We start from the raw sequence: 27,577 nt of genomic DNA, 5'->3' as shown, positions 1-27,577 counted from the left end.
TAGACATGCGAGACGATCCATCGTCAACATGGGTTTGGAAAGTTGATGAACATGTGCTGACTGGCACTCACTATGCTTCAATGATGATTAGTCTTATCAAATATTCTGGAATCCTATGGCCATGCTCTTCTTGCACAACAAGAATCTAAATATTTAGTTCCTGTGTCTTCAGGATGAAACTTAGATCCTCTTGCACTTACTAGGAAGAGCCACAGTAAAAGTTTCTCTTTTCAGCACATGTCACCATGGGGTCCACAGACCAAACAATCCAAATAATGGCCTCCACTTCTGAAGGCCATGCCTAAAAAAGCAAAGGTTGCCTTGCATGCATCTCTTCGGGAACTCCAAGGCAGTAGATCCAGAGTGAAACCATTCATGGTGACATGGGATTTAAAGGAGGAGGAGGAGGAATTCAATATGGGTAAAAATGCATATTTGTCAAGTACAATTCAAATATTCAAATTTACTAGAAACTAAGTAATTGTTGTTTTAGTAATTTTCTATGCAATCATTTTGGATTGTTACTTAATCTATGTAATTTTAATATATATACATATATATATATATATATATATTTATATATATATATGTATTTGTGTATGTGTGTATATATACATAAGTAACTTTAGGCAATTAATTTGTAGGGATGTGCGCATAAAGATAACCTATGCGCCTTCTCAAGTAATATAATGAGGACGAGATGGGAAGGGAGCGGCGGTGCCACTACGACTCCTCCCTTCTCTCCCGTCTTAGGCTCGTTCTCCCTCAAGTCAGTCTCTTCCTGTGGGCGGCGAGAGAGAGAGAGAGAGAGGGAGAGAGAGAATTGGGCCTTGGAAACCCTAAAAGCCTCTTCACGCTTTTACCTCTTTGCTTAACGGTAAACTCGCATAGCCTGATATCTCTGGAATCTGTGTTCTCTAGTAGCGAATCGCAAAAGGATCTTTTTCCCCTTTTATCGGGTTTCCATCTTGGTAGAATTCCTTCAACCATCTTAAAATGTCAATGTGCGATGAACCGCTAATCGCGGCTGAAGGTTTTTCTTTCTTTCCATATCTATTTGAATACTTTTCCTTCTTTTTTGTTCTTGATTTTGGGTAAAAACTCCTAAAGTTTGCGCCTTTTCGAACTGATACCACTGGTGCCTTTTTTTTTTTTTTTTTCCTGGTCCCAATTCGTATTCTTGTCTTCCGGAAACTTGAAGAGAATCAGTGGAATTAGAGCCATGAAAGGCTTGTATGGTTGGACGATTCATCTGTCAGTAGGTCGTAGAAGGTGAAGATTAAAATTGATGCTTGAGATAAAACCTGTTTGACTCTGCTATGTTAATATATGTGGACTTCATCTCTGTTCATCTTCCAGAGGGGAAAATTTATATGTTCTTGATAGATTGTGTCAAGTTGTCTTAAGTGCTTCGTGTTGAGGGAGCTTGTAAATTACCGACATATTTGTCCTCAAGGGAATGACTTACAGGGAATGTAAAGATATTCTTGGCCAACTGATTGGCAACCACACGTTATCGAGGAAAACACCTCTTGAAATATGATATTATTTATATGTCGGCATAATCAAGCTCGTTGATTTATAGTTTTCTACAGGAGTTGTCCTTTTATGACAAAGCACAGTTTGTCCTCCTGTCATGTATGAGCAAAATTGTTCTTCCTTTTCACTTGTAAAAGTTGTTTTTGGAGAGAACCGATTTGCTTAAAAGAATATAAACATGTTTAGCTTTGTGTATGGAGTTATCTTCCTTCTAAAATGTTAGTGCTGGCGTTCCAGAGACCTTTTGATCCCCCTTTGGTTGTTTACTGCACTTGTAAAATGTTTAGCTGTTTCTTTTTTTAGTTGTGGCAGCGTGAGTGGAGCATTTAAGAATTTTTGGTATGTTTTTTTTTTTTTTCTTTTTTTAGTTTTGTGGCAGTGAGAGTGGGACCTAATATATTGCTTACTAACTTACTATGTTCCTTTATTTTGTCATAGATCCCTAGCTATATGTGGAATATAATGTTGTGGCACGGATGCCTGACTTTTGCAATTTCTTCCTAGCTTTCTGCTACCAATGTACCAGTGTGATCCGTGGATCCCGGGATGAGTCTGTTCATGTAGTTATGTTGGCTACTTGCAGATACAATGGCAAAAGAGTATGTTAAATCCTGAAACTTCTACCAAGTGGCAGACATCACTTGCGTCTACTGTCTTGATAAGTCAGACGAGGATAGCTGGTAAGCTGTGCTGAAATGAAGACCTCACAGGTGAAGATTTTATCACAATTCTAAGTCTTGCCGAATGTTTCATTTAATTGCATAAATTATGTTGCTCCCTTTTAATTTATTTTTATCTATACTAATGACAATGATCCTGTGGTGTTCTCAAAATCTGTACTTGACAAAATTATGATTACCTCCCTCAAGTTTCTTCTTTTTTAATTGAATGGTTGAAGAAGCACCTGACAGAGATATGAACTTGAACCCTCTTGTTGAGGGGAGAAGTATGAAGTACCAGGCCAAGACCTGGTTGTTCACATCGATGTGATAAATTATCTCTTATTCCAAAGTTGAAGGTTTATTGAAAGATGCACCAATTGATCTCTTTATGTATCAGAAAACTTTAAAGAAAAAGATAAATTTCCATCAGAATCACGAGTATATCAAGTTCTAAAGCTGTCTGAATCATTCATATTTCACTTGTACGGTAGAACCCTGGAACTTCAACAAAATCTGGCATCTAAATTTGCAGCATGTAATAACTTTTTCGAGTCAAGTCACAATCCATTTTAAATATTGTTAATGTATAACCTACCCTCGATGAGCCTTCCTGATCAGGGCTGCTCTCCGTCCTAGGACAATTTGACCAGCTCCTGTAATTGGCCGAAAGGACTTTTTCTAATCTCAGCACAGGTGGTTCATGGTTAGACCATTCTGTAACAAACCTTCAATAACCTTAATTCCATATGTTGTTTATCCCTTACTTTCGAAGGTCAATGTTTTGGCTTAAGCTGATGATCATAGGCACATGCCAACCGCCAAGCATTGATGTTGGGTCATGCTAAGAAGGTATTGCCAGGAGAAAGAAAAGGGCAAGACCTTGAAGAAAATATGGCGATAATTACCATAGTCATTGACTTCATAGATTAATACTTCTGGTTACTTTGTAGGAATACAACGGGTTAGTTTGATTTTATAACCTAACAAGGGGAATTGTGATTGCTCAGTTTTTGCCCTTGTTCCACATACATTGCTAAAGCTTTGAGATTCATGTTATTGTCAAAGAATCTTGGTTAATTGCTTATATTAACTTTTATAGAATCTGCCACAGTAACCAGCTGGTTATTTCATTGTTTGACATATGTTTCTTAAGGAAGGGAATTTTACACAGGATCCTCAGTGTACAACAGAAGTACAACCATCATCAGAAGCTTCACATGTTTTTCAAGGCGACCATCAAAATTCCCCGGTTGTTGAAACTCCTAAGGTAGATTCAGGTTCGGTGTCCATTGCAAGCAGTAATTCTAGGAAGGTTTCTCGTGACGACATTGAACTTGTAAGATGACCAACTGCTGATTCATTTACTACCACCGTTTGCTTCTAATTGAGGAATATTTGGTGAAGATAGCATGAATGCAGTCTGTGTTTCTGGTTATTTTCCGTATCTTCTTTTCACTGGACATAGTGTTGCAGGTGCAGAACTTGATAGAACGATGTCTACAATTGTATATGAATAGAGGGGAGGTGGTTCAGACTCTCTCTAACCGTGCTAGGATAGAACCTGGTTTCACAACACTAGGTTGGTATTTTATATTTCCAAACTTTTAACTTTCATAAAAACAAACACCCACCAGCACATGCAATCTGCATCTTATCCCACTTGTATGAAATTAAAATTATGTGGTGCATATCAAAAGCATTTCTTGAAGAGTTGCCCAAAAATATTTTTTTTTCCTTTTTCATCCACTCAAGTATTTGGTGCACATGTATTTTCTTGTTTAGAACAAAAATATATGTGATGGCTTTGCCAATTGCTGCACTCAATGTTGCACTTGTCTACAACTTAAGATGCCTTTTCTTTACAGTATGGCAGAAACTGGAAGAAGAAAACTCGGAATTTTTTAGAGCTTATTATATAAGGTTGAAACTGAAGAAACAGATCATTTTGTTCAATCATTTGCTGGAGCACCAGTACCATCTGATGAAGTATCCCATCCAGCCTAAGGTTCCATTGCCTCCAATTCAAAATGGGATTCACCCTGTGCCTGGTAATTTATTTGGTTCATGCCTCTGCTTCTATTAACATGTGGTTCATGCCTGGTGATGTAGGTATCCGCTAGAAATTAATTACCTGAATGATTATCAACTACACCCTTTTCTGGAGCAAACAACTGATTTCTGAAACTGCGTAAATGTTGTTTTTTTAGCTGCTGCCTCTCTGATTCAATCTTTGTAGGAATTTTAATGGGTTTGTGTAAGCTTAGCTGAGACTTCAAATTGTTCTCGTTTTACTTATTTTGGAATTCAGAAATTTCCTATATCCATAAAATTGGTAGTCCAATATATCAATGAACTGCAAAGTTTGCTAATCAATCAAACTCTTATATATTTCTGCTGAAATAATATGCAGTAACTAGAAGGCAAACAATTATTTGTCATAGGATCCAATGAATATACTTCATGTATATAATTGCTTTCTTCTTTCCTTAGGAATTATGTATGCTTTTCTCATAGTTATGCTGCCTCAGCTCATAATTATCATTCTTATTTAGTGTAATTTATATGCAGTGCAGTTAGTTTGCCCATGGGGTATCCGATTCTTCCACAGCACCTAATGCCCGCTACAGGTCAGCCTCATGTTGACCCCATGAGTTGTGGACTCTCCAGCTGTCATGTGGTCAATGGTATTCCTGCTCCAGGCAGCTTTCATCCCATTCGCATGAATTCTGGAACCAAGTAAGAGATTGATTTTTCATTTGTAGAATCCTTTATATAGGGTCATAGATGTGTAGCTATTCTGCATATATTTCCATTATCCAATCATTGAATAGTAAAATGGGCTGGAATTATACCAAATTGCAAACTATGCTATTCAAATGCTTGTCAAGTACTAATTTGTGTTGTTTCTATCCTTATTTGAGAAAGGAGACTCTATAGAGACCTAACCTAGATCTTTTAAGAAGAGAGACCATTTTGATTGCACATTTTTGAATCATTACATAAATGCATCCCTCATGTATGTCTCATTCCAACAATGGGAGGTAATAACAATCAACACAAGTCCTTGCTGCTGATCAATCTGGCTTCAGCCCTGAGATTCTTAATATTCTTGGGTTGCAGAGCTAATCAGGTTTTACATTATATTTGCACAAGAAATATGAGAGCATATCCTTGCACATTTTTCTCTGTTCCTTACAATTAGTGCAAGATATTTGCTCAGCTAATAACCTTTCGTGTCCACTTTCCAACTTATATCAATCTGCTAAATAAAACTTGTACTAGAAGCAAATCACAACTCCATATTCTATATGAAATTTTTTGTTTTGCTTGTTTCTAATTTTATGAAACATTTTAAATTTTATTGAATCATTGTGATTGACAGTGGCACAACTGAAGCAGCTCATACAGCCCCTCCAGCCATTTCATCTATGTCAGAGATGGCTGTGAGTCCTGCTTCGGCGGCGTCAAGCAATCATTTTCCTTTTACTTCTGAGATATCTGGGATAGGTTTGGATGTGACAGCGCTTGATACAACCTTCCCACCTGATGTGGTGAATTCGGGACTGCAATTAGGTTCTGATTGTGTGGGATCATCAAGAGACTCAATCAGATCATCAGGACAGCTTTGGAATTTCAGTCTTTCAGACCTAACAGCAGATTTAACAAATTTAGGAGGTAAAGTTGCTCGCGGAATATGTTAAATCACATTTACTATCTTATTAAAGTGATGTTAATGAGGTAGGACCTTACAAATAGTTGCAAATTTGACTTCCAATATAAGGTTGACTTGCATATGGTATACGTGTTTTATCATTCAAATTTGTATATAGATTACTGCTGCATAAATTAGAACATAATAATATGATTAATGGATGTGACTAATCAGTAATATGATTATCCTATTTCATTATTTTATATAGCTTACTGTCTTTCCTGATTCGGTTGACATCACAATGCTGATTTGTAGATCTTGGAGTTCTAGGAGACTACGATGGTTCTCCTTTCTTGCCATCAGACTCGGATATTTTGCTCGACTCCCCAGAACCGGACGATATAGGTAAATCTAAACCTTTTTTCTATTTTCTAGTCTTATGCAGTGCAACACAAGGGTTTTACCTAATGACAAAAGGGGTGACATGGAACATTTCTCTGCCCAAGCTTTGTCGAATGCTAATGATTGGCCTCACAACACTTGAGGAATGTTTTTGACAGTCCTTTTTCGGTACTTGCTGTTTCAGTTGAAGAATACTTTGCCGATGTTGCCACTGGATCATGCCCTCATCAATCAGATGAAGAGAAATCTTAGAGACACGAGCGAAGCCAAATTTTTGCATCTGCACTCCATTGGTAGACTGTACGAGCAATATGCTGCCTCTCCAAATATCACAAGTTAATAAAGCTGTTGTGTCATTTACAGCAGTCAGAGATGTGAGTAGCTGATGAGGGCTGGTCCCATTTACTGCTGATTGAAATTGAAGACAGAATATTATTCATATTTGGTAGATTGTTTATGCTACAACATTAAAGAAAAACAAAACTGCAGTGTGAGGGGCAGTTTTGTTGCCAGCTTTAGTTATTTGGCAGCATTGGCAATTTGCATGAGTGACCAAACTGACATATGATTCTGGATTTAGTCAACTGAAAGCTACAGCTTTAATAGTGTAGGAGCTGCTGCTTGGCTTGGCTCTAACTGTGCTGCATTTGGCATTTCTACAAGCTAAAAGTAATAATCTTTTCCATATATTGAGGCAGATTCCATCCTTTCATACTTGTGTTGCCTTGCAAACCTTTGGCATCTCCACAAGAATGAGTGGGTGATGCTCTGTTTCTTAGTAGACCACAATCTCCCCCTCTTCATCCTTTATTCAAAATTTTTAACATTTTTAAATATATTGAATTATGATATTTTGAAACGTCAATTTTCGATAAGTTATTCTGATACTTAAGGTGTTATTTATTCGATTTGATGCTATCGGCTAATCTTTCTCTCTCTAATCTGTGTCAAAACCACCCTACACTTCAAAGGCATTAAATCATCGGTACCCATAATCTACATGTTTAATTAGCTAAAAAAAACTTAAAGATATTAAATCATTGGTACCCATAATCTACATGTTTAATTAGCTAAAAAGACACTTAAGATGTCCAAAGCTCACCTAAGATGGGTCCTCACCACTAAAATCATAGTGTCGTGATCCTTCTAAGGGTTGCTTCCTCTTCTCGGATAGCATGGAGACACCCTTAAGAGGGTATTAATAAATATATTTTCTTTTTTTATGTAAAAGTTCTCTCTAATAAATCTCTATATTCTTCCCCACCCAAACAAAACAAAAATGGTAGTATTATGTTCCCGAGAAATATATGGAAACGGATTTGATCAAAGCATACGCCAAAGCGTGTGATGAAGATGAAGAATCAAACATGAAAGTGTTGATGCATCATCTTAGCTTTGTTCTCGAACTGCTCGCTCTCTACGTGAAGGTGATGTTTCTGCAGCTGACTGGTCTCTCGTCAGAAGAGGAGATTGATCGCCTGCAGTGCTTTGGAGAGGAGTCACCGAGTTTGGATTGCATTCCTTCTTATTACATGATCGAGAAAGAGAAAGAGATAAGAGTAGTTCTTTCTATCTTTGTAATCCAAGACACAAAACGACTTGCTTTCTGCGTTCCATGTCGACCATCAAGCTTCGGCTTCAGGGATGCTCTCCAGCATCGGTCTCCATGCACCGCCACGGCTTGATCCATTGAGTGGAGCCTCTGTCCTTGAGTTGAGCTCCTCTACGATCTCGGCCACCATCGCCTCTTCGCCTCGGATGAACATAGCCAACAACCGAGCTGCCTCCTTCTTGGTCATCACCACCTTCAATGTGACAGCTCCCTTCTTCTCGCAGAGACTCGTCTGCCGCCCAGCTGAAGTCTTCGGCTTCTTCGACTTGCGAAGCCAGCCTTGTAGGATGCCGAAAGCATGGAGCTTTCCGATCTCTGCACCCTTGGCCCGAACCAAACAACCAAACAACTTCCTCATCGAGAGAGAGAAGGGGGGGGGCACAAAGATGGAACGGATGGAGGCACACTTTAAATAGGAGATCGCTGATGATGAGAATTAAGAGTCCAACAGTCAACAGGGAGAGCATGCGAGGGAAGGAGGGACAGCCCGCCAAGGATGGAAGTTTGAAGGATTCGCAGCTATTGCGATCTAAATGTGACGCACGCCTTTTTCCTTGAAACAGAGGCAGGCCAACAACCCTGTAGCCTCACAGCGTGAAGCTCGAAGAATCTTCAAGCATGCGCTCGAGGCATCAGCTCGTTCTTCTTTTGGAGAAGAGGACATGACAGCCAACCCAAGAAACCTCAATTTTCTTCTCCAAGAGGATATGTGCTTCGCCTTTATAAGATGGACAGATTCTTTTCATCTCCCGACCGTGTATTGTTCTTAAGAAAAAGAATAAATCATGTTTAAATTTGCAGGGGAAGGTTGAACGGAGGAACTCATTCGTGAGCATTAAACATCCGTTTCAGGTTTAATTGGCCGCCGTACAGGACACACAGCAGTGCCAGTTGGATGACTACACATGTAGAGAGAGAGAAGCAAACGAGGAATGCAGCAGTATGTGGGTTCTGCTTACAGAATCAAAAGTGGTCAACGCGGTAGGAAGGCGTCGCTTGCAGATGGTAGGTGTCCCCATTGACTTGAGAGTATGGGATTTGCGGTGTTTTGTCTCCTACAGCCGATTAATTATTTCTGCTCGTGGATGAAAACCACGAAGAAAACGTGGGTGACATGTGATGCGTCGTTGACGTCGGCGGAGGCCATACAGATGATCCTCACACAAACTGCTCAGACATTGTTGACCTTTCTCATCGTCAACACTGCTCAGACATCACAAAGAAGTATTGTCTCTAAGAAACCCTTTGAATCTGTCTCTTCTCAGTTACATTCGCTAACAGAGGTTTTCAGCGACAAATACCAAACATGCTAATGATGCTTTCTGAGAGGCCTCTCATGCAGATGACAACAAGCAGCAAAGATGGACAAAACCACACGATTACGCGAGAGAGAGAGAGAGAGAGACATAGTTGATGTAAATATAGGAGAATGACATAACGTAGATAGTGAACTGCTCCATTACAATATAGGAGAATGACATGATGTAGATGAGCAGAGATAGTTGCCGTCAAATTTGGACAACATGAAAATTATAATGTTGTTTGACATTGTAGCCATTAGGAAAGAAAGAAAACAGTTAGATAAATGTTGAAGCATCTCAACTATAAATGATTTGAATTCATGACCGTCACAACACAATGTTGTAAACACCCATCCGACCCCTCCTGAAACTTACAAAACATCACTTAAATGTCATGGGATACACACAAAAGAGAAACTTGCAAAACATCACTTGAATTCCAAGGGATACCCACAAAAAAAGAAACATATGGCATTGGTTCAACAAGAAGCTGAAAGATCAGCAACTCGATGAAAAAGTATGATGAACCGGTGCATTGAAGTTTTTGAGGTTGCATTAAATCATCAGAAAATTAAATACCAACATCTCCAGAGGACAGGATTTAGCAATAATCACAGGGCCAGCACCTTCAAATCTCCGTGTCGCAGCAACTTATAAGTAGTTCAGAAACCATTCGCCGAGCAAAAGGAACATAACTCAAGCTGTACCTGCAACGAGCACGATGTTTCAGATTTGGTAAGACCCAGCAGGTACTATTTATGAGATACCAAGCGTTGACTTTTTGCTAAACAAATTCTGAGTAAAGTGGTTTCAGTTTGTTATTGTTTTCTTCAGAAATCATTGGGGCCTAGTGACAAGAACTAAACTTTAAAAGCTAGATCAAAATTACTGTGGTAGCATTCTTTCATGATTGGGCTCAGGTCGTTTCCAAAGTTATGGAACAAATCTATAAGAAAAAAATACATTCCTTAGTAAGAAGTGGCAATCAAGATTGTTCATCGAACATTAAATTTTTAAAACAGAGGTAGATGCTCCAGAAGCTGCATAAAACAACTATATTCAATATAATTTTATCAAGATCTGTTGCCCACTTTCCCAAGAAACAATGAGAAAAAAGATTGATCGCTTGTGGTCATGGATTTGACTTCTAAATGACAGAAAATATTCTTAGATTTGACCTACAAATTAGAAACTTATAGGTAAACTAAAATAATTTGGAGACTACAGCTATGACAGTTTCCACACTTTCTTTTTATTATGACAAAAAAAAAATCAAAATTCCTGAGTTTTTTCATCAGTTGCTTCCACAATATGGTAAGTCAGTGATAAATGGTGATTCCTCATCTTACCGTCTATAAGAGAGCATTGGGTGTATCTTCCAAGGCAAAGTTTGGATACAATGCCAATCTATAAAGATTTAATTATGTCTAGACTTTAAGAATAGCAATTGATTAGCTTCGAGGATAAGAGTGTACAGCAATTAGCCAAGCACAAAAACATGTATCAGTATCATCCAGTGAAAGAAAGGCTGGTGAAAAAAGGCATACAGCATAGTTATCTTCGTCTCACCTTATTGAAGTGCAGCTAAACACTTAGGCAAGTCAGCTCATTTTTATGATTGGAAGTTGCGTAGGAACCATGAGAATTCTACAATTTGTAGATACCTTTTCCTTTATTTAGTTGCCAATACAACAAGTAATGAAGTGCAGCTAAACACTTAGGCAAGTCAGCTCATTTTTATGATTGGAAGTTGCATGGGAACCATGAGAATTCTACAATTTGTAGATACCTTTTCCTTTAGTTGCCAATACAAAAATTGGCAAGCAGAAGTATGGAAATTGTTATGCATTGGTAACGATTAAAATCATTAACTTACGATAAGATTATAAGAATCTCATCTTTTGGCTACTACAGCTTCTAAATTTAGTGCTTAATACTTAATTTGCTATCTAGATGTAGGTCCCACTCTTTTTGACAGGTGACATTGACTATCCCATATGGCTAAGAAGATGCTTCAACCAATTTTCACCAAAAATTGAAAAAGGGAAACTGCTCCCTAGATCGACAAGGTTCTAATTTCCACCATATCTTTTTAATTTCAACTCCAAAAGCACTAAAATTCTATTAATACAGCCACAGATGTATGCCTAAAAAACGTATACAGCCATATAGTTATATTATACATCCATATGTATGTATGAGTGTTTAACCTGTAAAGCCATGTATAGCCATCGGCCAGGGAATGGAAGTGTGTGTAATCACATGTCTCCAGAAAACAGGGAGCAGGCGTAAAATTTTTGGACTACAGGAGTCAGAAACTGGTCAAACAAGAGACTGTTCATCAATAACCCAGATAAAAGATCTTTTTATAAATCATTTGCAATGTTGACATGTTATTATATTAAACACAAAAACAAAGGAAATATATAACATTATCAATGACCCGTCTTTCCCCTCACATACTGATCTAAAGGATGTATGAATTATATGTACAAAAATCAAAGTGACATGTACCAGGAAATATTGACAGAAACAAAACTTACCAAACAAGAGCACAGATCTCACTTATAATCGCGATTAATGTCAGCACCTTGCTATGTATCTGCAGAACATGACAGCGAGCAAGTAGAACGTGTTCAGAAGTAAGCTGAAGCAACAGGGCTAAAACTATGAAACTTGAATTCTTTAATTAAGATGGCATAAACAACTTACCCAGAGTGCACAAATGAGAGCAAGAATGACGCTGCCAACATATACAGCCGTTGCGTAAATGCGTACTGGATCAAGCATCATTCTTGCTTGTTGTACTGGCCCAATTAGGAAGGCTGTGCTGCCACACGATGGTGTTTGGCATGAAATTTGAGGTGAATGAACAATGAAAAAGAAAGGGAGGAAGAGTAACACTAAAATAGAATTAGAAATCCCATATTTGTAAACCCACCTCCCTACTGCCAGTAAATTTCCAAAAGTGAACATTATGGCAAATTTGATGGGCTTGTAGAAAACAATAAGTGACTGCAAAAGAAGACAAATAGATTATCAGCATATGTCAACGAGCAAGATTCTCATTATCGCATTAAAAGGAAGCATCGAGCTCTATCTTTTTCATGTTAACGTGTATCAAGAACCACATTGTAAAGACCAGATATCAAGTCGTGCACTTTCTATACAACACCAAAATTATCTTTGGACGAAACCACGTAAAACAAAATTCTTGAAGTGCGATATCCAAAATGCTTTTTTTTTCTCCTTTCTTGGTTCCAAGTACAGAGAGAGTTCACAATCAAAAGGTTATATCTCTAGTACAAACAAGATCTTCACAATCTAAAGGAGAACAATCAAGAAACAGTGATCGAAAGGATATCGTTGACCAATCACCATCCGACAAGTGTCCTTCGAGTGGCATCCAAGCTAGAAGAATGTGACAAAAGTTGCCCCTCATTAGTTTGCTAACGTGGACGTGGATCCAAAGCAGGAAATTATAGGTTGTCTCTATCCTTGTCGCCTACGTGGACAAAAGGCTAGATTGAGATTGTTAAAGGTTGTTAAAGGGTGCCCCTCAGAGAATATTCTAAAAAATATTTCGTCCATTCACTACCAGATATAAAAGCTCACATTTAATATAATAATGGGTGGGGAGGATCACTTTTTAATGGGGGCTATGACACTCACCTATATCATGTTACTAACTTGGGTGTCGGAGAGACCGGGTCGGGAAATTTCTTCTGACCTCAATCTTCATATAGGTGGCACTTTGGGAGCTCGACATTTCCACCACGAAGGCAACTCGACCATACTTCGGACATCTCTACGCACGTACGCACACAGGTCAGAGCCACTTTGGGCTGACCAAGATATCAACGACAACTTCTCATAACAAACAGTAGCATGCAGGATATTTTAATAACGATAAGGTCCTGCCAAGAAATCTCTGCGCTAGTTTAGAACAAAATGTCACTGTCCTTCACAATCACAAGGATGCTGATATGTGGAAAGAAAACCGTTTCAGAACATTCAAAATTTCTCTGTTCTTCACAACCACAAGGATGACGATATGAGGAAAGAAAACCTTTCAAGAACATGTTTAATACTCATAGGGTTGCAAGTATGGAGTAAATTGACATCAACATAAGATGTGATTCTTTTCGAACAAATGGCTCGTGTGGTTTGGAATACAAGAACTTCTAAACGTTAAATAAACATAAAACGGAGCGACGAATGTTTGCATTCTTGATTGACCAAACAACATTAGGCTTATCAAAACCCCAGCAAATCACAAGACACTGAGAAATAAGATGAAATGAAAAGAAGAAAGAAACATCCTTTTATATCAAGAACGAAAATGCCACACAAGAACTGGAAAGATTGACAAGAAAGAAATGCTCGCATCATACCAGGAGCATAAAAGCGAGGCCGACGACCAGAGACGCCGCGAACCCATACAACCTCTGGCGCAACGAAGCAAGAAGACCGAATCAACATCAAGAACAAAGAAAGCATCCGCGATTGATTAACAAAAAATGGTCAAAAGAATGGAGGACCTGCAGAGGAGAGAGCGAGCAGGAGCCATCATCAAATTCGCCCAACGGGTCCTCTTCCTGGTCTTGGCCGCCACCGAGAAAGGATTGTGGGAGCCATTTGAACCTCTCCATCCTCCGATGGCTACCTCTGCGAGAAGAGAGATCGGGCGAACTATCATTCCATCCTCCCCCGAACGATCGGATAGAAAGAAGAGGGAGGGTTTTTCCTGTTTCCTTTAGGCGGTCCCCTATCTCGCGGAAGAATTTGAGGTTAGCGTGTGCCGCCGCCGCAGAAGAAAATTTGTTATCGGACCAGAATATTTTTTTATTAGTGGGTGAGATCCGCAAAGGATCCGAATCCAATAATCTTATGAATCCAAAAATAAAGAACCCACATCTGAAATTTTGGAATAAACCAATTAACACTGTTTATTATTATCATTAATAATCACAAATCACAATCATATATATATTTTTGTTAAAGGAAGCTTTTAGGAATCACCTCCTTCCGGTTTTCAACAGAGATGCCAAGCTGAGAGCACTATGCCAAAGTAAATCCCTTAGAAAACGAAATATACACTATAGTTTGCTTCGGATTACATGAGAGTCGACACATATAATTAAAAAAAACAACAAAAGAGAGATCTTGCTTTGTGCAAGGAAAAAAAAAATTGACAGAAAAAGATCTTGCTCTCAGAACAACTCTTTCTTATTACAGTTGCTTGGGAGCTCCTGTTGTATTGTCGTGGTGCCAACTCTTTTTAACTTTGTTGGCCGTCCTTGAATATGTTTTGCATGGTTCCAACACCATCAATCATGAGCAAGACGTTGATCCTAAAGCTTCAATTTCTAGGCATCATCGCATTCTGTCGTCGTCTGTTGCTTCCACTTCTGTGTTCCAAGATTTGCACTGCCACGCTTGTTGAACCAACTATTATTATCTCATGCCAGCTCTGGTGAAGAAAAGTTGATGATCCTAAACGCTTGTTCAACATGCATGTTTCTTCTTCTCATGAAGGCTGAGAGATCAAACTATTGCCTTTCTTTCAACAGAAACCCATAAAAAGAGTGATCGATTAGTTCTCAGACAAGAATCTATCATAGTAAAATATCTAATAACACTAGAGGTGTCGATTCATAGCTGGTGAGATAGTGAAAGCCTATCATAATCAAAGGTTATGTACCTATATTTGTCAGAATGAGGAATGTGCTATATTAGCACACCATATTTACCTTTATTAAAGTGACAAATATACATCTCAAATAGCCAAAACATATGAACTTGATTACAAGGTTTCTTCTAACGATAAAAGTAGTTGGTTAGCCATTTACTAATATCGGATGAAGGGTTTGGATGACAAATTATACCCACTTCCCAATAGCATAACTGTTGAATACCTTTTGACATATAGATAGTGGAGCCAATAATGGCGATTGATACACATTTTATCATTATTTTATCCATTTTTTGTTTTCTACACAAATATACATGTCTAGAAGCAGAGTACATAATCTGTATGCTTAAAGTTAATATTGCTGAATACTTCAATGATTCAATGATAAAGACCCCCATACTTCAATGATAAGCTCTAATTAAACTGAAAAGAACAAGAAAAAAGGTGGAAACAAAATATAAATCCAAGGATTCCTAACATGGAAAAGATAATCAAAATCATGATATACAATTACCTAATTCATAAATCCCCGACAGTTTGGAGCTTCGCAGAGGCAGGGAACTTTACATTCCTCAGCTTCATCAGGATCAAACAAATAATCATACCTAGAAAAGAAGGACGTGTGGTCAACTTAATTTGCCCATGAACAAGTTCAATAATCTGCTTGAAAATATAAGAATCAAAACCTTTCTTGTAGAATTAACAATGTAAAGCATTTGATGAACATAACAAATCCAGAATTCAGATTTACAATGAGAAAGGCAATGCAAATATGTGCTAATAAAAGACATGACAATCAAAGTGAATACAAATGTATGGTAACGATGCCAAGTCTCCCAAGGTGTGAATCAAAACTTGCAAAGGTTCATGTTTTCTCAAAGATCATCACAGTGCACAAGGCTTGATCTCCCACCAATGAGGTATATGGAGAGCAAATGCATGCAGCCTTTCGCTCACAAGCAAAGATACATTTTGTGACTCAAAACCTGATCATTTAAACTGCAAAAGGAGCAACCCTACTAAAAGACCAAGGCTTGTCTTCTGTAAATGATCATACAATTTCTACCGGCCAAGTGATATGTACAAGGAAAAAGCGGATATACTGAAGATGTGATTCGCTTTTTCATGTTTAACTGTGTTGGGACATTACCGCTCTTTAGTGGTGTTGTTATTTATCCATAACCATTTTTTCTAGAAACCAAAACTGAAAGGACATGGAACCATTTTAAAAAATTACAATTAAACTTTATTAAGTTCCATTGCTTCAGGATTCAGTGTAAACCAACATTACAGTGGATGAAACAGTAGAAGAAAATTTTCAAAATTAAAATTAAAGATAGAAGTGTTAAATGGAAGTACGTTAACTCCTCTCCTGCAGAAACATTCCTCTTAGCTATAAGAACGACTCGACTCTGATCGTCACCAACATTCATTATCCTTGCATAGCAGTTAGGCATGCACTGCATCAACAGCCATTAAGATTTCAGAATAGCGGCAAACACTAACCAGTGGTCTGTTCTACTATGACGGCTAATATAGAAAAGAGAATGTTGATGGCTTACAGAGTGGTTTATGAGGCGAGCTATATTTCCTTTATCTGTAGCATCAACCACTACTTCTTCACTTATTTTGAACAGCTGCAGACAAAATTTAACAAAGTAAATCACTTAAAGACAACTTCAGTGTTGACAAAGAAAAACATGAGAAAAGAAAGATCCATCACGGTAACTGACAAATAGACAATTGACGATAGAAAAGAAAGGATCCAGTTAACATTCATTGATCCTAAGATGCTGCTGGACGACAAAATAATCATTCACCACAAGAATGAGATTACTATTAAAGTGTATTAAACATCAGCACAAAATCGAGGTTCTTTGCTAAGGATACTGTTGTACAGGATACAAAATAATTCTGCATCTCAACTGCAAAACTACCATTTCAAACTACACTCAACTATGTAACTAAATTTGTCAATCAGATATCTGTAATTCCAAACAAGGTTTGGAATACTGCCTAGTATAATTCGGTAAAGGTATTTACCGGTCCGATAGTCCACCAGCATGTGGACCAAGGAACACCAGACAATAAGTCTGGTACAAGACCTGTATTGCCTATTACACCCAGTACAGGACCTGTATCAGATGGTAACTTTTTTGTTTTAACATTTCCAGAACTTGATATGTACCAGTAATACCAACACATTTTCAGTCAAAACCAGGGCTGATATGAGTCCAATACGTGAAACTAAAAACCTTGATTCCAAATGATACTTTTTGTTAAATATATATATAGCACTAGATTATCTTCAAGGATACTTAAAAATGATATAAAGTCAGGGAGCATGTTATGAACTCACATAAAGATTAAATGCTTTGAAATAAGAGTGATCCATTATGCTTGTCTAGTCATTACGATATACTCATAACTTGAAAGAAGAGCAATCCATTAAAGTACTCACCTTTCAGTGATATACTAGACAGACAGGAAAAAAGACCTTTTCTCGTGATAAATAAACTATAAAGATGCTAATGCCATCACCTGAGAATACCTAACATAGCACACTGATACCTATAATGAATCCTAGACTTGTCAAGTCCTATTTTCCTATTTCAATATTCATGTTGACATACACACGGCCATATTCTTAGCTTGCCTCGTACCCATTAGTCAAGAAATCCAAATTTAATCTTCAGTCACCTGAACAAAAATATGCCCCTTCTCCAAAGGAACTACCAACTTCTGCTCTTTATTTCAGAAATCACAGCAAACAAATTTACTTAGTTTACAGGTATAAGCAAACTATACAAATAACTTTGGTTCTCTTGAATATCTGAAACATTATACTATATTTAAAGAGAACAAGTAAGAATAGGAATTACATAGCAATCCTTTTTTTCCACTTGATAACGTGCTTCTCGTAGATCTGCGACACTGCGTCTGACCTGCTCCCCACGGTACTCTATAACCTGAATAAAAGTTCAGGATTGTCAGTTCAAACTCTGAAAACCAAAGGCCCAAACACAATATAATATAATATAATATAGCACATTGACCACCAAGTGATAATATAATATAAGTGCCACTTATGGTCTCCCAAGAGATATTGACCCTCGAGTTCGACTTAATGTTTTTCATACAAGTCAATGCTACTTCAAAAAAAAAAAAGAACTTATGAACACGATGAAATGGTACTTCACGAAATTTCAAAACCTTTATCACTCCTAGAGGAACTGTAAGGTTATGCCAAATTGTACAAAGGAATATCATGGTGGTCATGACAACATAACTACACAAGAAACACACGATTTTGCCTTCTATGACATTAGTCATACTTTGCATAAACTACTTATGCTCGGAAACTACCTAAATTGAATCAGCAAACTTGACTTTTGTTTTAGGAACTCAAAAGGTGTGTTTTGATTAACGATAACAAAACTCAAATACATAACAAGGTAGAATGTGAAATGCGCAAGTTGATGAAATCATCCACACAAAATCAACCTACAAGTTTACCCAAAGGCGTTTGCAAGCACTATGAAGCTAGAGCATTCAAACAATCGAGTCACCCGAGACATCCCCCTTCCAGACTATATTACAACCATTTCCCACCGCTAATTTTGAATTCCAGCAGTGATCACGAAAGCTTCAGAATTGAAGCTAACATCATTTTGAACTATTAATTGAGCCTGAATGATAAGTCAAAAATGCAAACAAGCAGTATAACAAATTGCATGTCATAATCTTACAATTATTGTATTATAAAATCCACTCCATAAGTACATTGTAGCAAGGAATAGTACCATTTCTCCTTCTTGAAGGTTTTTATGAGCAAAGAGGCCCCATCCATGTATTCCGGATTTACCAAAACAGACCCTACTTTTTTCGGTTGACTGGATACAGAGTCAAGTAAAACTGATGAGTTACAGAAGAGCAGAAATATGCAAAAAGGCTACCGGGACAGCAAATAACCTGTAAGTAACGAAGACGCTCTCTAAATGTAGAAAACGATCTCTGATTCTTCTCTTCCTGTTTCAAATGCAGAGCAAAAGAAACTAAATCACCTGTTGAGTATGGTCTGGAGGCTTTATAAGAAAAAAAACAACAAAATAAGCTTTTAAAAAAGATAATTACCATAGGTGCATTTAAACTTTCAATAGAATCCCAAGAATGATGACAAGGCCCCATAATTCGATGTGCAATGCCATTTTCTCTTTGATGCTACAAAAAATTTTACGTGTCTAAGAATAACAACAGTAGGATTAAGGATGATTCTGCAGTCATATGCCATAAATTGATCTTTTTTTTCAACATTGCAGAAGAAACTAAATAGTGCACAAATGATAGCAAGTCGAGAACATGCTATTATATCTGTGTTAGCATACTCATCAGAGATCATGATGATAGATTCTACCTCCATTTCTCAAATTAAACAAGTATCTAAAACCAAAGGCATGACCCTGCAGCAAAAAATGAGGATCCTGCCATACCTTTGTTGTTTTTCTGTAGTAAATTAAACATCTTGCAGCAGATAAAGATTGAATAGGCAGAGAAGGCATGGTTATCTCCTGAGGTATATCTGTCCTAATTAGTCTCGAACCACTCTGCTTTTTCATCTTTTGCAGCAAACTGTTGGTAGAGAAAACCCCTGAAGGGGTCTGCATAATTAGCACAGTATCAGGATCTGGAGACCTACAAAGAAACCAAGGTCAATTATCTTTCTGAATTTCCTATTCCATGCAACTAGGAGGCAGAGCTAATGTGCAAGCCCATACATATGACAGAAGAAACACAACATTACAAGTGCTGCAATGTTAAAAGTAAAAGAAAGCATCCAAATAGGTGGCTTAACACCATGTCAATCAATAGAATGGAAAAACATCAACTAGAAAAAATTTACAGGATTATAAGAAAGCTATTACAGGTTAATAAAAACAACTTTTACCTGTGATGTGCACAATAAGAAACCATTTTTATTATTTGTCTCCCATTCTTTTCCAAGCAATGCAACTGCAAATGGAAAAGGATGTTAAGTTGTATAATAATATTTCCCCAACTTAGTACACTAAAGAGCATTAAGGATGAATGAGAATATCTGTTTATACCACCAGCACCAAGCATGATATAAGTCTTTCAAATAACCCAAAAGAAGAACAATGTTGCTGATGCAAATTTATGATGAAACACTACCAGAAAGCCACACAAAAATGTTTTTGCAAAGCCATTTCATAAGCAACAAATACTTATGCAACTTGTAAAATGGCAACTGAAGCAAAAAATGTAAGTAGTTCCTGAAGCTTTTTTTATCCCTTCACAAAGTGGGTAAACAATACAAACGTCACTCCAAATCATATAATACATGTTCGTCAAGCACAAGATTATAAAAGAATAAACAAAAAAAATTAGCAACTACTCTGTGTTCATGGCATGGCTATCTTTCCAGATCACATGATTCATCACAGTTTCATAGATTGAACACAGATCAAGGAGACAAAGTATAAGTCCAAATAATATGACCTTCAATTTAATATTCAAAACACTGTTCAACTTTTACAACATAAAGCCTAGCATAAAACCATTTACCTCCATTCTGTATCCAGCTCTTGATGCACACATTGCATGATAATAAGTGGAACATGTGTAGCATTGTGTGCAGGCACCATGCATCTGCTTACATATCACACAAACCTGATGGCACATTGAACACAAATCAGCAATTTAATGGTTAAAATACTATGTATTTTACCAAAAATGTACAACTGCTATATTGTAACATATAAATTGACCAACAGGTAAAACCATTCACAGTTCAGCATGACCTTCATAAAAGATAGAGGTGGTATATCCAATATGCCAGTAGCAGGCTCCATTGTTTCATCACTGGCAAAAGATACCTTTGGCTGAAACCAAGCACACGTGACATGAACCCATAATGAATCATCAACATTTGTTGGCTTTAGAGCACCACCTGTGGGAAAAACTAGTGACGTTACAAACATCCTGTTTACCAAAAGCATAAGGATGCAGCATCATCATGTGCATTTAAATTGAAGGTTAATCAGGTGAATGAACAATAAACACAACCATCTTAAATGAGGTTTGTAACAGTTTAAATTGACGGGTTAGACAAAATGCCAAATGTATCCAATATCTAGTGTCACCCAGGTTGCAGTGCTACTGGAATTAAAAAAACATAATATGCAAAATAACTAAAGAGACAAGTGGTTATTCCAGGACGCATTCATTTTACCTTCTACAGGGCAAAGGCAGCATTCCCTTTTAAGCAGGGGTGTTTCACAAGCTCTGCAAACCCACGAGGTAAAATTTTGTACATCAAGTGCTCCATAACATTCCTGGTGCACAGCTATTTGACATCTGTAGAATACGAGGATTAACTGTAAACTATCTGCAAGTATCAAAGTTGACAATTATTCTTTGTAAAAATGAACCAGAACTTGTTCCTTAGCCCCTTCGGATCTTTACTCCAAAAAAATCACTAGGATGCGGACCAGATGGAAGAAAAGATACCAGACCTGTTGCATATGATGATTTTATTGTAATCCCAATCTTCGATCCATCTGCAAATTGCACATCGCTCTGTTGTCCATTTAACAAGAACCGGTTCATATGGTTCTGACACAAAAAAACAAAAAAACATTTCCATCAGTTCTGCTAAGATCAATAAGGGGACATAAAAGAGCTGCCAAATCAGATGATAAATAGCATTCAGAAAAATAGTGTACCTTGCAACAAACTAAGAATCTTTTCTTTTCTATTACCCGCTGATGAGTGTTTAGCTTGGTCACCAAAAGATGGATTATATAATTCTAGCTGCATTCACCAAAGGAAAAGTTATAAATCAAAGCCGATAATTAATTTAAAATTACATAAGCAGGTGTCATCAGATGTTACATATTTGTATGAGGACATACTGAAAATTAATCATAGATTTATCAGAAGAATGGATCAATGTGCAACGGTTGAGCATATGAATGAATAAATACTACTAAGTTTAGGCATTAAACATGTTTTCAGAATATTTTACTATCATATTATATCCAATTACTATTATCATGGATCCAGATTAGCTAAGCAAGCAAAAGGATAATAATTTAAATATGCGTGTACAATATAGTTTATAATACATAGTTACAGACCCATTTCCCCAATGGCTGCCTTGTACTCTTGACTTTAACACTAGTCTTCCAGTATTTCTTTCTAGAACCCGTATGTCGCTCCCACTCATTAAGTGTTAGTTTCCGTGCCTTACAGGAGCTGCACTGACATAAAACCCTGTAATATAAAAAGGATTGTTAATAACTGATCAATTAAACTAGTAAAATTAAAATAGATTGCATATCAATTTTAAAAAAATATTCAAAAGATTCATCCAACTCATCTTTATCACCTAACACATACACTAATCAGTAAGAGAAAAGCCATAGCTACTACCATGCATGTGTCATCTCTGTCTTATAGATCCATTTTTGCAGTTCAACAACAATTTGCCAAAGGAAGCACATAACCATCTCTTATGACTACTTTTATCTAATTCTAATTTGCCTATTCATCCACTTCTTCAGCACAAGTTAGGGCTCTGCCAACTTCAAGGATGAATAACAAATTTATCTTTTAAGCAATAAATTTAAATCTAGCCTATTCAGTTCTAATGTTAATGATCCTCTAGAGATGTGTAACGAGTCAGACTATTGCAGATATTTGGGTGGAAAGCAGCCAAAATGTTGTAAAAGGATCAGCATGTAATATGTAGCAGAAGTTCATAATCAGTTAATCCTACTTAAACTCATAGTCCTGTTCCACTAGGCTAACAAACAGCTCAGCATCAAGGCCATGCCACTGGATAACTCAAGAGTCCAGACTGACTTTCGTGAACTGCATCAACATCCAAGCTCTTGCCAATGTTCAAACATCCCCCATTAGAAATGGTTCTTTAGTAGTTCAAAGCATATAATAGCAAATGAACAACGAAGAAATATGAATTTCATGTCAGTTTACCAACTAAAACCTCAAGTTCTCAAAACAATCAGAAAATAATTGTTTCTAAAACTCAAAATAAACAAAATCACCAAGCATTAGAAGTTCAAAAAAATTTAATAAACAGGTATCAAATTAGTAAATAGATGGAAGGTGCAAGGTGAAATAAAAGATGTGTCAATTAGTTAAGTCACACATAATACATCATTCTACCACAACATAAAAGACAAAATGCTTACATATGTTCGTTTGGTAAATATATTCCTTCCATATCACAACATATCACAGTTATCTTGTCAGGCTGCTTGTCTTGGGAAATGCCACCATCATACCTACAGAGAAAATTACAATTTATGCTGCAGGCAAAGCAAGTCTGCAAAATCACATGTTTTGGAATATATAAGAAAATTAATAGATTACCTAACTGGGGCATGTTTCTTAATTGTATCTTGTGGTCCAAAATTACGCCTAGACTTGCAATCAGGGCAGAAATAATCAGTGTTCTCCAGATCCTTGATAATGAAAGAATGTCAGTAAGTTAAAATCAATCTTGACAAAAAGTGTGCAACACACCTTATACTGTTATTAATCTAATGATATTTGAGAAACCAAATTTGAAAGAAAAACATACCTTTAAGTTGCCACAATTCTTGTCACATTCAACATGAACCCAAACTTGACACCCATCACAACAAACCTAGTTTGAAAGTTCAGATAATTGACAACATATTCAACTATGGCGAATGATCAAATATTGTAATTTATGAGGTGGATATTCATACCCAATTCCCACCATCCGTGTGATGCCATATCTTCTTGCATATGCCACAATATTGTTTTGACTTTAAAAGCTGTGGAAAACCAATGCAACTCTAAAAAACCTACTAATTGTTCAAAGAAAACACCACACATAAACTATAAAAAAAACATAGTGAATTTCAAACAGCAGTTGTCATTCATCAGAAATAATACAAACCTTAGCACAATGTTTACAAAGCAACTGCTGTGAAATGTGCTTCATCTTCTTTGCACTTCCATATGGAAGTTTTAACCCACAACTTTCACAAAGCAGGCCTGATTTGTCTACAGCCTGAAAATCATATCAGAACAAGTTTAGCCCTCAGAACACAAGCTAGAACTCAGTACACGCCACATGTATGTTACAGTTGTCACTTTATTATTTTTAGGAAAATAAAACAGAATGCTACAGAGAGCATCAGAGATGAATAAAATTAGGCATTGACACTTCAGGCAGTAAAACAGGGACTCAAATATAGCTAATTTAGAAAAGCTGAAAGAGCAACTTATAAGGTGTCTGGAAAAATCAACTTAAAAGGGAAATTAATTCGATTTTTCTGAATCAAAGCCACAAATCAAATATTCACACAAAATAAGAAGTTCTCAATAGTTAATAACAAGATCACCTCTTAACTGTATTTATAAACTAAACATTAACCATTGAAATAACCAAATATGATAGCAGCAATACAACAGGATCTTGAACTGAAGCAACTGAAGCAAGGTGGCAATACAGAAAATTTGCAAATATACATTGTTTTAGCTATTGAAACCTTTCAAAGAAATTTTAGTCTCATGGTTCAACAATATACATGATTGAACTGGTACATAATGGGCAATACACTAAATATACCAACAATAGCAACAAGCCATAATGTCCCAACTATTTGGGGTAGGCAATGCACCCAATATACAGCAACATAAATATACATACATACATACATACATACATACATACATACATGCATTGCCTACCCCAAATAATTGGGACATTATGGCAATGCATTGCCTACCCCATACATACATACATACATACATACATACATACATGCATCATGCATGCATGCATACATACATACATACATACATGCATACATACATACATACATACATTCATGCATGCATGCATACATACATACATGCATGCATGCAAAATATGACAGAATGTCCTAGAATGTTCCACATGGTCACTATAGTTTTAAGTTTTAACCCTTGCAGGTTAAATAAGTTCATTAGCTAAACCAAACTCAAATTAAGATCCAAACCATTTGGTTGTGAGCTAAGCAGACAAGATAATAAGCTAAAAGTTCAAAATTTTCCCTATCCAATTTAACAAATATGCTTAATACAAAATCACACATATGTCATCATAAGGCTCACAACCATGAAAGTTTTTAAATAAATTAAAAAAAACTTTACAGAAAAAAAGAATAATTGCTGCAGTAAACAATCAAAGTATGATTTCTAAAACTCATCAATAAACTATGGTACTATTATAGTTAACAAAAGTATATATGCATAGAACCATACGGCCTCGATGATTTTGGTCTTACCTGAAATTTCGATTGGCATTCTTGGTCATGATTTGAATCGGTAACCTCACTGGATATTTTAGCAACAGGTTGATCAAAAGCAACACGACCACAAGTATTAACTGAATCCAACTGAACTCCAAAGAATCCATGCTCAGCTAAAAATGCCTCCTCAATTGCCATCCAGAAATTGCTAGGTTTGTTCTTATATAACTGAGTTTGGCCTTGAAATCTGAAGAAAGAGCCATATCAAGTATCAAGAGAAAGTCATTCCAAAAATTTCCTCAAAGAAACATCGTTCAAGAAAAGAAATTCTTCGTTAATTTTCCATAGTTTAGACCTGTCTAGATAGTCTATGAATGGAAAAATCATCCCCTGCTTCACCCATGAATATGCCTGCCAGCATAAAGTGATTAATATGATTCAGAACCAGTTACAGAACAAATAGAGAAAAACACTAGCAATGAAACAAAAATATGGAAGGTGAGAACACTAAGATCATTTACCCTTCCATTTCTGGAGTATCCAAAAAACATAACACAAAGAGCTCCAGGGACACATGAATTTAGAACATTTTCAGGAGCTTGCTGCAGAGGATCAATCACCATTGCGGGCCAAGCAGGATTCTTCTTTCCACACTTTGCCCAAACTATATCACCTAAAACAAAATCCTCTGGACAGTAACAGTCCTCCCTCCTCTCCACAGTATCCCTTAGCGAATTTGACTCAGCAACTGCTGAAATAGAATAACGAACCACTGATTCCTCCATATTGGGAGTCTGTTGCAGATACTTGTCTTCCGCTTCCACCATGCTGTCATCGAGGGATGTAAGAGTACTTCGTGAGGTAGAACAGTTGGTCGTGCTGAAATTTCTGCAAGATCGATAGCACTCCGCCCCTAACAATGTGAATGAATTGGTCACTGCTGCGCTAATTGCAGCACTTTTATAGTTAAGATTCTTCTTTTTATCCTCTCGAAGATTACCCTCGAAAAAGAATTCAGAATCCGACGCCTTGGACTTAGATTTCTCTTTCTTCCAGGGGTCAATGAGAACCGAGTTCCTGAACCGGGAAGGAAGCGCCTGCGAGCGCCCCCTGGAGGTCCGCACAACCGGAGCTGGCGTGACTGCAAGCTTCACTGACCCGTCCCTTCCCTTCTGCCGTTCCTCCAACACCACTTCGCTGGCACCGGAAAAAGACACCTCGGTGCACCAAGAGGGGGCCGCAGCGGCGGCGCCAAGAACCCTGTGCCTTAAGCCATCGGGAAGGTAGGGAATTCCGGCGCCGGAGAGATCCCCCAGCACCTCGAGCGGAAACGACCCGCCCCCATCCCTCTGCCGCTTCCGACGGCTCTCCTCCGCCGCCTCTCCGCCACCGTCGTCGGAAAAGGACGGCTCCTCTGCCTTGCAGCGCTTCAGGCTCGGCATTTGGCCCCTCAAACTCCGTTTAATGATCATCTCCCTTCGATCCCCAAAAACCGAAACCCTAATTCCGCAGTCAACCAACCCGAATCAAAGAAAGAAACCCTAATCCCCCAGAATTGATGACAAGTTCCCCAAAATAATCGGAGAAGAAACAAGACCCCAAGAATTGGGAAAGAAATATATCACGATGGACTCGAGACGCTCCCGAACTCTCCCCCTGTTCGATTGCCTCTCGATTCGAGACTTTGCGAAGCCTTTATTGGCCTCCAAACCGAATCCGAAGGGAAGAAGGAAACTTCGAAAGCGGAGATAGGAGGCGAGGCGAGGGTGCTCTTAACGACGCCACCAAGGCTACAACATATCTATATATCTTTTAACCGCAACGGAAAGATGACGGTCTCGATTGGATTCGTGCCGGTATAATGGATGGGCTTCGAGGAACTGGCAATTGGTATTTTGGATTATACCGCCATGGGGGCCTTTCGTTCCCCGTTACGGGCGGGAAAGCGAAAAGTGAGAGGGAGGGAGGGAGGGAGGGAAGGGGGAACAAATGGTGGAGGGAAGAGTCGATGGCGAAGTGGCTTCTATTTGGTGTTCGTTGACTCTTTGTATTTGTTGGCAATAGGGTAACCAAATCCACCTGAGAGCTATTATAACTGTTGATTCGGGAAGAGATGTGCTGATCCACACCGTGATGTACTTGCATCGGCCTTGTAGTCGAGTTCGTAGACCGTAATAGAAAGTAAAATCTTTCTAAGTTTCATTTAATTCTTAGAGTAGTTTTATTCTCATTTCACTTTCCCAAAATTAATTGTCTAATTTAATGTTGAGTAACAGATTGACAAGTGTGTTTCTTTTTTTTTCGCTTACTCCAGTCGGTATTTTTAGGACAAGAAATCTATACTGTTTAATTGAGATAAAAAGGAAAAGAAAAAAAGATCTGCCGTGGGTTGGCCCACGAGGCC

General features: G+C 37.6%; 3 protein-coding genes across 10 annotated transcripts; 1 reads left to right on the top strand and 2 right to left on the bottom strand.

The window, feature by feature from the left end:
• The first annotated feature begins 708 nt into the window (after nucleotides 1-708).
• LOC135625197 (uncharacterized) lies at nucleotides 709-6,773 on the top strand. Of its 7 annotated transcripts, none has more exons than XM_065129620.1 (9): nucleotides 709-877; nucleotides 2,123-2,249; nucleotides 3,355-3,537; nucleotides 3,675-3,780; nucleotides 4,067-4,249; nucleotides 4,775-4,937; nucleotides 5,584-5,876; nucleotides 6,169-6,258; nucleotides 6,440-6,773. In XM_065129620.1, the coding sequence occupies exons 2-9, from the start codon at nucleotides 2,235-2,237 to the stop codon at nucleotides 6,505-6,507; spliced, it is 1,101 nt and encodes a 366-aa protein (XP_064985692.1). In that variant the 5' UTR covers nucleotides 709-877; nucleotides 2,123-2,234; the 3' UTR covers nucleotides 6,508-6,773. The 7 variants fall into 7 exon arrangements, with proteins under 7 accessions (XP_064985692.1, XP_064985694.1, XP_064985693.1 ...); XM_065129622.1 differs by having other exon boundaries at nucleotides 2,044-2,249; XM_065129621.1 differs by having other exon boundaries at nucleotides 1,978-2,249.
• Nucleotides 6,774-9,444: 2,671 nt separating this feature from the next.
• LOC103968894 (uncharacterized) lies at nucleotides 9,445-13,917 on the bottom strand. The gene is made up of 6 exons (XM_009382241.3): nucleotides 13,710-13,917; nucleotides 13,563-13,616; nucleotides 12,110-12,183; nucleotides 11,881-11,998; nucleotides 11,712-11,770; nucleotides 9,445-9,875 (listed from the first exon to the last, which is right to left on the bottom strand). Exons 1-6 carry the CDS (start codon nucleotides 13,818-13,820, stop codon nucleotides 9,797-9,799), a joined length of 495 nt encoding a protein of 164 aa, XP_009380516.2. The 5' UTR covers nucleotides 13,821-13,917; the 3' UTR covers nucleotides 9,445-9,796.
• Nucleotides 13,918-14,221: 304 nt separating this feature from the next.
• On the bottom strand, nucleotides 14,222-26,964 carry LOC135625196 (histone-lysine N-methyltransferase ATX4-like). 2 transcript variants are annotated; one of them, XM_065129616.1, is made up of 24 exons: nucleotides 25,695-26,964; nucleotides 25,529-25,584; nucleotides 25,210-25,420; nucleotides 23,835-23,948; nucleotides 23,641-23,709; nucleotides 23,490-23,555; nucleotides 23,279-23,370; nucleotides 23,098-23,190; nucleotides 22,021-22,156; nucleotides 21,607-21,694; nucleotides 21,397-21,496; nucleotides 21,114-21,238; nucleotides 20,683-20,831; nucleotides 20,447-20,551; nucleotides 19,809-19,873; nucleotides 19,354-19,555; nucleotides 18,998-19,084; nucleotides 18,836-18,892; nucleotides 18,667-18,756; nucleotides 17,746-17,832; nucleotides 16,426-16,500; nucleotides 16,223-16,323; nucleotides 15,378-15,468; nucleotides 14,222-14,731 (listed from the first exon to the last, which is right to left on the bottom strand). In XM_065129616.1, exons 1-23 carry the CDS (start codon nucleotides 26,643-26,645, stop codon nucleotides 15,378-15,380), a joined length of 3,210 nt encoding a protein of 1,069 aa, XP_064985688.1. In that variant the 5' UTR covers nucleotides 26,646-26,964; the 3' UTR covers nucleotides 14,222-14,731. The 2 variants fall into 2 exon arrangements, with proteins under 2 accessions (XP_064985688.1, XP_064985691.1); XM_065129619.1 differs by having other exon boundaries at nucleotides 14,222-14,727.
• Between the last annotated feature and the right edge of the window lie 613 nt (nucleotides 26,965-27,577).

This window comes from Musa acuminata, chromosome BXJ2-10 (genome assembly GCF_036884655.1).
Source record: "Musa acuminata AAA Group cultivar baxijiao chromosome BXJ2-10, Cavendish_Baxijiao_AAA, whole genome shotgun sequence".
In the NCBI taxonomy this organism is placed as follows: Eukaryota; Viridiplantae; Streptophyta; class Magnoliopsida; order Zingiberales; family Musaceae; genus Musa; species Musa acuminata.
The sequence above is the reverse complement of the archived record's forward strand: the minus strand, read 5'-3'. Positions and strand labels throughout refer to the sequence as shown.